Genomic DNA, 11891 nt, shown 5'->3' on the forward strand with positions numbered 1-11891 from the left:
CTGAGCAGCATCCTTATATATCCTTCCAGAGTTGGAGGCAGCAATAATTCCTAATGAATTGTGCTAGTTACACAATCCCATATATCAGATGTGCTAAGCCAAGGCAGTCAGGCTTAGCTAAGTCTGTGTCCCACAGAATTGCACCAAGAGAGCTGATAGATTTTAAGATGCCATTCCCCTAACACTGCTGTTTTCTTGCCATCTCTGTTGCCTGTAAAGCTGCACAGTTGACACCACATAGGAGAACAATCTTTCTCCATACCTACTGTGCATACAATATGTGCCACTGGTCACAGGTGTCTTCTAGGATGCCTGAAACTATGAATGCATACTGACAGATGTTGGAGTGGGAAAGGGATGAAAGCAGTGACATTAAGCTTTCCAGTCTTTAGTTTCTCCTTTCCTGTTCTGAGATGCCCACTGAACAGGAGCTCCATCATGCTAGCAGCTATCATGAGAGTTAAAAACAGGGTCCAGAAAGTTGTGCACATCTGACTAATACACCACTCAGCTCCAAAGCTCTTCTGACTCAAATCTGGGTTTCCCATATAGCCAGAAAGATCACTAAATGTTAGATTACATTTGGGGGGGGGGGGGGGGGGAAAGGAATTTCTTAAGAGATACAAGTCTAAGCACTGGATAAAATTTATCGAAGATTAATAACTGTACTATCAACACACATCCACACAAATAAAAAGATACTACTGCAAATATTATTTTTGCAGTATCCTTCTGATGAATTTCTGCTAAAATTCTTGTAATTTGCTCTGCTTATTAGAATAAACCACATCAGAGTCAGTTTGAAAGTGGAAAGCAAATATATACACACCCAAGCATGTATGATGCAGGACTGTAGCATACAGCAGCTGCTTCATTTTGCAAAGCAGCAAGTTCACTGCTGGGCCCACACAGAAAAGCCACAGCTAGCTCCACCCCTGGGAAGACCAATCAACTTTCCTCATGCTTCAGCCCCAGTTCTGGTGATGACTTTACAATAAGGCAACACTCACAGACATCATTTGATGATACTTCTTCAGCTATGTCGAGGAAAATTATTTCTATACCACTGATCTAGAAGCACCTGATTCAAATGAATCAACATTTTATGTGGGGTTGGTTGTGCTGCAGAGAAATCTGTATCAATTCCACTTCTCACCTTCACAAAGGACAGCAAAGGATATGCTTTGTCAGTTACCAGACTGAAAACAAAGTGAAAACACAACTGCTTCAGAGGCAGGTATTCGTCAACTACGTCATTTTTTTCATAAGCATTTCCCATAAATTTGACAAAATCGGTTCCAGTGCATTCAAGTAATTAAAAGCATTACTCAGTCATGTGTGAGGCAACAACTTAAAGGCAACAGAAAGCACAAAGAAATTGTAAAGCAACTGGATTTTCTAAGAGATTGAGTATTTTTATTGCTTCGAAAAATAGCCTCTAGCTTCAACTGAAAAATGCCTCAAGTACAAGGATCTTAGTTTTTCTCCTATCACATTCAGGAATTCAGCATCAAGCTATGCTTTCCTTCCTTTGTCCAGAACTATCCTGGCTCTTATATAAAGTGACAGATTGTGCACAGATGAATTATCACTCTGGGTGCATAAGAATGTCAGATACAGGCAAATTTTAACATTTAATGAAACAAAAAACAAGATTTCATGCATGAGAGCATCAGGGTACCTAGGTTCTCCCCCACCCATAGCTCTTATGTCTAAAGGGAAAGAGGGAGCCTATTTCAAGGTTCTTGATTTGTGGTACTCCTTGACAGTTTTGCTTTAAAAAAAAAAAAATTAAAAAATACATCAGCCCAAGTTTAGATCTAACCTGTAAGTGAATGAATCTGGCATTCATCCAGCAGAATTTACTGTTAATGTCAGTCTGAATAAAGTGTAGCACTACAGCCCACATTCCTCAGCGTGTTACACATCACTGATTGAGCTGCCATAAGTCCACGGGGTAAACATTCAGTAGGTTCACTTTCCACATTCTATAGAGGACTTCAGACACGGTTTAAATAATGCAGACTTCACCATAAGAAGTAGAAAATAAAGCCAACCTTTAGACTACAGACATAAAGCAACCTATGGTAACAAGCATCAATTTTGTCATGATGCAACAAACTAAGAATAAGTTTAAAATTCGGATGTGCCTATGAATGCTTGATAAAGCATAACATATACCAGATATTCAAGTTCTTCTGGAAACTTTAAAGTTACAAACATGCAACCCTTAGGATATTTAGAGGCTAAAAAAAATACAAGTACAGCAAAGAAACCTTCATATGAAGTTACAGTGCTTACTGTTATGGGAGAGATCCCATATATCAGCTGCATCCTAACCTACAGGATTTTTAATGCCCTGTTATATAGCACTCTCCTATTTTAAGTCAATCTTTATGGAGTGCTTTGGCACAGGATTTCACAAGGCTGCTAGTCAGCAACAGCAGCACACAAAAACAAAAACTGCCTTCAGAAAATATTAGAACCCATGAGTAAAGCAATGTATGCCAGAATATCAAAGGAAATAGTCTTAATGACAAGAAAAAGTAAAAAGCACCAAAAAAAAAAAAACCAACCCAAAAAAACAAACTGTAACAAGACATCTGCACTGTATTGAAAACCAAAGCACTGAATTGAAAACTGAAGCACTGAAGTGAAAGACAAGAACATGGACAACAAATTGGAAAACATCTCATTCCCAAATGCTAGCAGCAAAAATCACTGCTGTATTTTTGCTGTCTTTGTATTTTGAATGACTATAATGAAGTGCAGTTAGAGAAGATAGCTTTCAGTCCATCATTAAGCAATTAAAAAAAAGTCTTTAGCTATTAACATCCTAATTGCACATCTGAGGAATTTTCTTATACATCCCTCAGCCATCACCAAGTGATACCAAAGGTATGGCTTTCAGTTACATAGAGATAAGCACTACAATTGCGCATGTTTAGTCTGTTAGTTTACACTCAATTTTTATTTTCATCTTGGTACCCCTACACATATTGCTGAAAAGCTGCTCCTTCCTGTGTGAAAGAGCAAGAAACATATATGGGGAAGATCTCACTGGATTGAAACATCCATTTAGCCTGGGAGCCACTTCTAGGCATGGCCCGAGGCAGATATTTAGTGAGAAACCAAAAAGGCAAGCAGGTAAATGCAATTTTCCTATAGTATCCTCCAACCCGCGAGCAACCAGCAGCTCAAGGAGTTCCTGCACAAGAAATAACACAGTGTTTAATGATGCAAGAGAATTTTTTTCCAACTGGTCCATTTATTTTCCTTTCAAGAAATTACTTATATCACATAGTTCTGAAGTTTTCATAAAATTCTGTCTGGTTAATTTGGACTTAATTACCCAGGGAAGAGAATTTTTAGAATTATCAAATATGAAGCATCAATCACCCTGGCTTCTAAAGAGATATGATTTTGAATCTCAAAAGCAGTCCCGATTTAAGAACACACATTAGAAACACCTGGAAGCCAGCACAAGCATGAAGGAGCAGCTGCAGGAGTCAGACTTCTCCAAAAACTATAGTGAGCTATCTGCAAGTGAGTGCTTTACATTCCACTAACTGAAAGTCACTGAACTTCTGTCATTTAATCATAACAGAAGAGCAAATGTCATCAAAGCATATTCAAACTGTGCAACTATTAGAATTGATACTGAACACACACTGCCAGTAAGAATAGTTACTGGTTACTGCTTTTTGTACAATGGAAATGAGTAAAATCAGATTAAGCCTACAGGGGACAAGCCCAGTACCTCTTCCACTTCTACAAGTAAGGCATGTCTCTACCCTGGCTGTGCTTTGCTATCCTAGTCTAAGGTGAGTGCTCCTTTCCTTTGCTGCGCTACCTGTGAAACACAAACCAGTAGAATCTCTGATTAACAACAAGCCTGATGATGAACATGCTGGCACAGCACCTAACAACAGCTCAGCATTTTTTGCTGCAAGGCATTGACAATTTATTTTGCATGTTACATCAACTGAATACAAAATGAAAATTAAGGATTTGCAGAAATTCAGCCAGACTGGAGGGGAAGGAACCCTGCCCCCCAAAACATGTCAGCATTTAACATAAGCATACAAGAGAGAATTTGAGAATACTATGAAGTTGTAGTTGCCAGTGGTACAATCCATGAAATGGAGCCTCAGTTTTGACAGACAAACGCATCATGAAGAAAGACTCAGAGCTTCCTATTGAAAAGGGCCATCCAAAACCTCCACAGGAAAATTGCAGACTAAATTTCTGTCCTGCCCAAACCTCCAAACTGAGACTCATTACTAGGTGTGAGCTAACAGGAACCAGTTAAAGCTATGCATATGATATTCTTCCTCAGTAATACTGGAGCTTTATGAAACTAAATTACAGCAGACATTCCTTGAGCATTTGGTGACATCCATATTAAAGGAGCAAATCAAAGATTTAGAATAATGTAGTTATAACCATTATCAAGATAGGAAAATCTGGGGGAAGACAACTGTAGAGTTAAAAATTCTTCCTTTATATCAGGTTTCAGAGAGCAGCCTGTACTCAAACAACAGCTCAGGCCCAATAAGCTTTGGGAGCCATAACAAATCAGCCTGCTTACAAAAGGAGGCAAGCAGAACATCACCTCTGAGACACTACAAAAGCACCAATTCATACAGGAGTAACCAAGCCCTTTCGGTATTGTGAGCACAGCAGTTTTAACATGACCCTCACTGCTGTAAGCAAGCTGCGGAAACTGGATGGACTGGGGTTCTCTCTGCCATGCCAAGTATTTTCCTACAGAAGGAAAAACATGTTGTTATACCTCTTTTCCTTCAATTAGGCCAGAAATTCTGCAAGGCAAGATCTAGCTAAAAAGTGATTATCTGATGTTTAAACCAGAATAAAACCCTCCATTAACACATTGCTTCCCAAGAGGACCACCCCAGGACCTCTCATGAGCAGCACAAGATGAGTGCTGTGCATGTAGAAGAAAGAATGGTATAGATTGCTGCTGAAACTGAAACCTTACAGTCTGACAAGTGCTCTGTGTGTTACCTGTTCTTGTACAAATTACTTCCATCATGCTGTGAAACCTACTGAAATGCTTAAAGAGATTTGACAGGGAAACAGCATCAAAGAAGTAACACCACAGCAAAATAAATACCTTGCCACTCTGAGACACTGACACCACATAGGTATTCTCCTATAATGAATCCCATCAGTGGCCCACCAGGAATGATTAAGTTACATTAGTTCAAGCACCAACACCCTAACATTAGCTCCTTTAGCAGGCATTGGAAGACAGCACTAGTCCAATACTTCATTATTTTTCCTGTGAACATTTAACTCTTACACTGTGTCTATTTCATATACTTCTAAACTGACTTCCTTTGCCAATATTTATTTCAGAAAAAACTGAAAGTCATCACCTTCAATTTTCTTATCTGCCTATGTAACAACAGCCAGCAATTCTGAAATTAGCTGCTTCTGACAAAGCATTTTCTTCAGAGACCTTCTGACAATATGTTCACTTCTTCCCTTATCAGTCAGAAGCACAGTATATGACAACATTTCAGATGTGCTGAAATGCCCCTCAAGCCAGAAACTGAGACATCAGTTCCATAGCCAGCAATTATCAGTGATTTTCTTGAATTGAATTGCTGTAATCAGGTGAGCAAAAAGCTATGAAGGTTATTTAGGAGACCAAAATATGCACTTGGAAGAGTATCACTGCATCTCAGAGGAAGAAATATTATTTTTATATAAGCTACAATTGAGACTGAAACATATATTTATAATGAAATTAAATATTAAATATTAAACAACAGAACCACAAGAAAACCATCAAACTACACATCTGGAAACTAGAAAAACATGTCAGTGAACTAAGGACAGCTGTAACAGTAAGAAGCAAAGATTCAAAATAAAAAGGCAAGTGGAAGTAGGGAAGAAAGAGGAAGAAAGAGGAAGAAAAAGTAACCAGGGCAAGTCAAACAGGAGAACAAAGCATTAAAGAGAGAAAGGTCAGGAATTGCATGGGGGAGTGAAGAGGATAAAGGAAGTATTGGCTAAAAATACCCAAAAGAAAGGTAACAGCAGATGGGGTTTTTTTTGGTACATTTAATACAACATCTGAAAAATAGAAAGAGCACTTCTGGAAATGTTACTTTTCAAGGGAAAAAATAAAAAGAAATACAGGAAGGGAAGAATCAAGAAACTAAATCTACAGCAAGCATCTGCCAAAGCCCTGCAGTTTCTCTTGGCAGAACAGCACTTCCACTGATAAACTAATGCCACGGGATCACTGTCTTATGATGACAACTTTTAGAAAAGAGGAAGAAAAAGGGAAAAAATATTTAAAAGCTACAGACACTCAAGCTCCCTTTTCCATGTATGTGAGCAAAATCATCCAGCCTGTGACAACTCTCTCTTTAGTTCATGCTCCAAATACAGTGTACTAGAGAAACACTTTAACCTAAAGTACCAGAAGTAAACCAGTAATATTAGCCAGGACCCTTACATGGCTCCTCTTACCCCTCTGGAAAGGGCTAAGGTGACAGTGTTAGGGGTAGCTCCTTCCAAAATGACAAATCCAGCCCTGAACTGCGCTATCCTGCCTTTTGCAGCCATGCGCCAAAGCGCCTCCAGCATGCAGGATATCCTGCCAGGGGCACTGCAGCTCAGCCATGCACCAGCAGCCCCTGTAGCCAGCACAGCAGCTGCCCTTCAGTGCAGGTTGGTTAAGCACCATTCAAAGCAAAAACACAGCCTACATCCATCTACCCACAAGCACAACTAACTCGGTCATTGCACATGTGAGGATTTTTTAGGAGAGCAGCATTCCCGTGTGAGCTCTGAACAATATGCTGCTGTTTTCACTCCTCTTCAGAGCACAGCCATTTTGAGTGGGCAGGACAGATGGATGGATGCAACGCCAGTTTATTGACCTATGTGCATTTCAGCTGTAGCTAATAATGGCTAACACTCCATATTGTTCAATGACAAATGCACCAGAAGTAGCAAGGATGATGGGTTCTAAACATATTCCAAAAAACTCTCTCTACTTCTGGCTTCTGAATATCAATTTATCAAGTTAAAAAAATGAGGCGGTTTTTTCCCAAGGCAGCTAGGGGGAGGAAAAAAAACCCCAAACCAATCAAAACCAAAACTGTTCCCCTCTGGTGAACAGTTCAATATCCCATTAAACCTTTGCAGGGATCCTTATCAGTACATACATACTGAGCTAAGTCCAAAGATGAGAGTAACTTGCTCAGCATTCAGGTCAACAGGCCTTCCATTGACAAAGGCTGAATTTTAAGTGTTGTAATAAAAGGCACAAATGCAGCTAACAAGACAAGTTGAATAACATTCCTTTACTCTCACTCCATTACACATATTCCACTACTGTATTTCACAATGGGCTCCAACTAACTGCCACAAGAGGTTTGCCTACTTCACCCTGCCCACATGTTTTTGCCTTCTCCTTTTCACTGGATCTGAAGGAAAACCAAAAATTACCACCTGCTACTCCATGCGAACAATATAAAAGTGAAGGTAGAAACGAATGACTGGCAGAGTAGGAGGAGTGAGACTATGAACATTTTTTCTTTCTAGGCTGCGTTCCCCCTCCTTACACACACGCCAGCTCCATTACGAGCATAACGTCTCTCAGGAAACACCAGGCAGGATATACACCACCAAAAGCAGGTAGATATATATATATATATATACAGTACCAAAAGTAGATATATGTCACCAAAAAGCAAATACAAAATTTTGTTATTTTCTACCTGGATATCTATCTATTTTACTGTTGTTAAAAGTGAGGGAGGAATAGAAACAGCAGATAAGGAAATAAATATTCCTGGCTAATTATCTTTTCTAAAGATGCACATCATGGCAGTAGTATTTCCCTTTCCCAGTCTACAGCATATCTGATTCAAGATTCATTGCACACTGCCAAGCAAAGGGCTTGCTCAGTAAATACAGATACAAACAGACTGGTATTTACCTGTGTCAGAAGTTTATCAGAACAATTGAAGAACCACATTCCAATGAAGAGAAGCAGGCAGGCAGAGATGAGAGCAGAAAAAAGAAAAAAAAAAAACCCTCAGTTATAATCAAAGTTATCATATTAAGAGACACACATAAACAAGCACAATTAACATTAAATCTCTTATTTCAAGGTCACTCAAGAAGTGATTGAATTGCTTGTACCTAGGAAGAGAGAGGTATTGACACAGATAAAACATTATCCAATTATTTTATTCAGAAGTATTATTAGAGTAATGGATTTTTCACATGTGACTGTGTGGACCATTCAAAGGCACCCTGCAAGGTAAGTGAGCAGTTAAAAAAAAGGTCTCAAGCTTAGTGGAAGTAATTCACATATTGGATATCAAGTGGTGTTTCTAAAGCTCACTTTAGCATAGACAAGGTTAGATGTCTACAGCATAGCACCCAGGGTCACTGCCTTTTCTCCACTAATTACAGAAACAGCAGAATATCCTGAACTAAGGTTCGCATCTGTAAATATCTTTCCCTCCTCCAAAGCAGACTTTTTAGTGGCCAGCATAAGCCAAAATGAAAGCTCATAAAACAAACTAAGCATAAGCACACAAACCCCCCTAAATTACAAAATAATTCTGGTAGCTAAAAGCTACTATGTAGAGCAACTACCGGTACTATGACTTTGCAATGCTACTCAAACTGAGACCCTTACCGGAAAGGATTTTAGTAGCCCCTTGTGTATTCCTGTGCTTTGTGCTGGCTTTCGAGCCCATCCATTTCTCTGTTCCCACCTCTCCTGTATTCTTTTCTCTATTTTCTTTCAGGTACTTTTCCCTTTGGTTTACCAAATTGACACCTAGTAAACCTTCCAGGTGTTCTCCTTTGCCCTATTCCCAGAAAACATAGTTGGCAATGAAGTTCTGAGCATGAGGGAAACATAAGAAGATGGGTAGAAGGTGAAGGCAATGGATACCAAGCATACAGAATTAATCTGAGCTGCAGGTGTCTCAGAGAATGCAGAGTCTTCTAGCACACCATACTGTAAGGAAAGCTGAGATCTACGGCACACACAAAAAGGTCAATCTGGCACCTTTAGGAAAGCCACAGATAATAAGATTTAAAGAAAAAAAAAACTTAAATGAGAAATCATTATATATTATCCTAAGCTGCATAGATTAACCTTAAAATAATTTTAGCTTCAGATATTTTTACATTTATCAACAATGCAAAAAGACTGCTTAATATCTAGCAACTCCCATTGAAGATGAAAAAAAATGGTTTTTTAAGATTTGAATGTTTGCTCAATTACATGGCAGAAAGTACCTTAAGAAACCGGAACATTATCATCTTATTGCTAGTTTAGCATTTATCCCAATTCTTGCCACTGTGAATTAAGAGAAAATTAGACAGTTTTTAGTCTCAAATTGCCACTTGTCCATGAAAGAATGTTTTTACTAGGATTAAAAGGTATTCTAGATTTTGTTTTTAAGGCAAGTGGTTACTCAGACTGGTTTGAAACTCCTTTCACCAGTTATTTGCCTATTTTTTTTCTTCAAAGCCCCTGCTGTATAATAATTTAACTGCCTACAAAACACTCATTTCCATACAAGTATAAAAGACAAATGATCCATTTTTTTCAAAAAACACTTCTCTGTTTTATTTTATATTTGCACCAACTTAGAGCAAGATGAAGTTGCCACTAATATCAGCACTGCAAGTAGGTACCTAAAACACAAATGCAGCTTAAAAAAATAAAAAAAAAAATCAAAAACCAAACAAAATCCCCCCAAACTATAAGAAACCATCCTGTGGCTACATGCCTAATGTAATGCTTGGAGAAAAGCAAAGAAGTGACATAGATTCTTAAGCTTCCCATACAGGACACTGTGCCCAAAAAGAGAAATTAAAAATGCATAATGCTTGCTTGCATAACCAGAAATTCTTCACTCTCAGTGCAGAAAGGCTCAATGTTATCAGCACCAACCTTGCCCCCAGAGGGCTCTTTATATGTGGAATTATCTGTAACAGTCACACTATGACAGAAAAGTCTCCCTTTTTTATTACTGGGAATTCAAACAAGAAAGCTATAAAGTGTAAATACAGGTCTAGACCATTCATTATTTTTCTCACAAGTTTCATCCCATTTGGGAGTTATTCGACCACTGCATTAATTAGGGATACCTTGAGAATATCACACCTGAGCAAAATTTATTCTAATACACCACACTGCTGAAACAGCTGAACACCACCCTGCTCCAGCAGCTTTAAAGCTTTTTCTGCCTTTTCTTCCCTTGATGCTTCCCTCATTTTGGGGTCCATGGGCTTGGAGAGGCAGATGCTTCTCTGGTCAGACACACAAGTCAGGCAAGCCCCTACTGACAATTTTGCCCCAGAAGTCTAGCTCTTAACATCTTTTAAGTTAAAAGCTGAATCGAGGTGAAATTTAAATAGGGAATACCAGACCAGGCTCCTGCAGAATCAATCTGGAAGAAAGTGGAATAGTAACCATGTACATACACGCAAAAAGTAACCTTAATGCTATTAACGACTTCCATCAACCCTGTCCTCCCGAGAAACCCATATATAAGGTCAGTATAAAGCTCTGCCTAGCTTCCTGAGTTCATTTCACAACTGTCACGTAAAACAGAATCTGCATTGTTGTGGGGCATCACTGCCCCTTGCCGGCCCCACTCCCCTCTAATCTTAACTACCGTCAGTTAGGCCAGTCGTGGATTCGGCTTCACTTCCGACTCACAGACACGAGTCGCTTCCTCTGTGCACATTCACTCGGCACAATTAACAATGCCCGCGCCGTGGGACCGGCTGTTTCAGGAATGAGCTGGACACAGGTCGGGGCAGCAGAGGCTGCTCCCGCAGGTGCCCCGCCGTGGGACCGGCTGTTTCAGGAATGAGCTGGACACAGGTCGGGGCAGCAGAGGCTGCTCCCGCAGGTGCCCCGCCGTGGGACCGGCTATTTCAGGAATGAGCTGGACACAGGTCGGGGCAGCAGAGGCTGCTCCCGCAGGTGCCCCGCCGTGGGACCGGCTATTTCAGGAATGAGCTGGACACAGGTCGGGGCAGCAGAGGCTGCTCCCGCAGGTGCCCCGCCGTGGGACCGGCTATTTCAGGAATGAGCTGGACACAGGTCGGGGCAGCAGAGGCTGCTCCCGCAGGTGCCCCGCCGTGGGACCGGCTATCTCAGGACGCCGCGGCCGCCCCGGCGCAGGGCAGGGATGGAGAGGCGGCGGCGGCTCGGCCGCGCCACCTGGCGGCCGCGGCCGCACGGCCTCGCTGCGGCCGCCAGGGAGCGCTGCGGGCCCGGGCGCCGCTGCCGCAGGCCCCAGCCCAGGGCCCCTGCCCGAGCCGCGCTCGGCGCCGCCGCACACCTGCTGCAGATAAAGAACTACACGCACGAACCGTGAGACACGCACGCAGAACGGCACGCAGCGGTCCGGGCTCCCCCACCTTCCTCCCTACAGAAAACGGCTTTATCTCCCGGAAAACAGCCCGAGAACGCAGGCACGACGACTCGGCTATCTGGCCTTCACCCACGGCGATAACGGCTAAGTGCGCTGGCACAGGAGTATCTCGGCTTTGCACAGAGACTGGGTATATAAATAAGAGCATCAGAACGGACAAAACCCGACTGACAGCGAAAGGCAGTTTTGTGGATGCCGTGGAGCACAGCCGGATATGGGAAACCACGGCTTGCTGGGCACATCTATCCCCAGCTACTGCATCACCCTAGGCCCGGGCCACACACCGGTTTATCCATCCTCACCTAGCAGCCTTCTGTTCCTACAGTCCCATTGCATAGAGAGGCTGCCAAGGGAAAACTCACAGAGCCAGAGTCCTACCAAAATTCTGAGAAAAGAACCTTTACCCTGGCACATGCCGCCACCAGCAAC

The 11891-nt window shown here is 41.5% G+C and overlaps 1 protein-coding gene across 4 annotated transcripts in view; it reads right to left on the bottom strand.

The window, feature by feature from the left end:
- Positions 1-11891, bottom strand: part of TSC22D1 (TSC22 domain family member 1) — a 94365-nt gene that overhangs the window by 18381 nt on the left and 64093 nt on the right. Inside the window, exon 3 of one of the 4 annotated variants that reach the window (XM_085577294.1) lies at positions 762-7984. The exons of the other annotated variants lie outside the window; for them this stretch is intronic. Within the exon in view, the coding sequence (XP_085433420.1) occupies positions 7981-7984 (4 nt within the window). The 3' untranslated portion in view covers positions 762-7980. Of the gene's footprint in view, positions 1-761; positions 7985-11891 lie in introns of those variants that run through there. 4 annotated transcript variants of the gene reach the window in all.

The sequence above is a fragment of the Lonchura striata genome, chromosome 1 (assembly GCF_050655825.1).
Source record: "Lonchura striata isolate lonStrDom1 chromosome 1, ASM5065582v1, whole genome shotgun sequence".
Classification (NCBI taxonomy): Eukaryota; Metazoa; Chordata; class Aves; order Passeriformes; family Estrildidae; genus Lonchura; species Lonchura striata.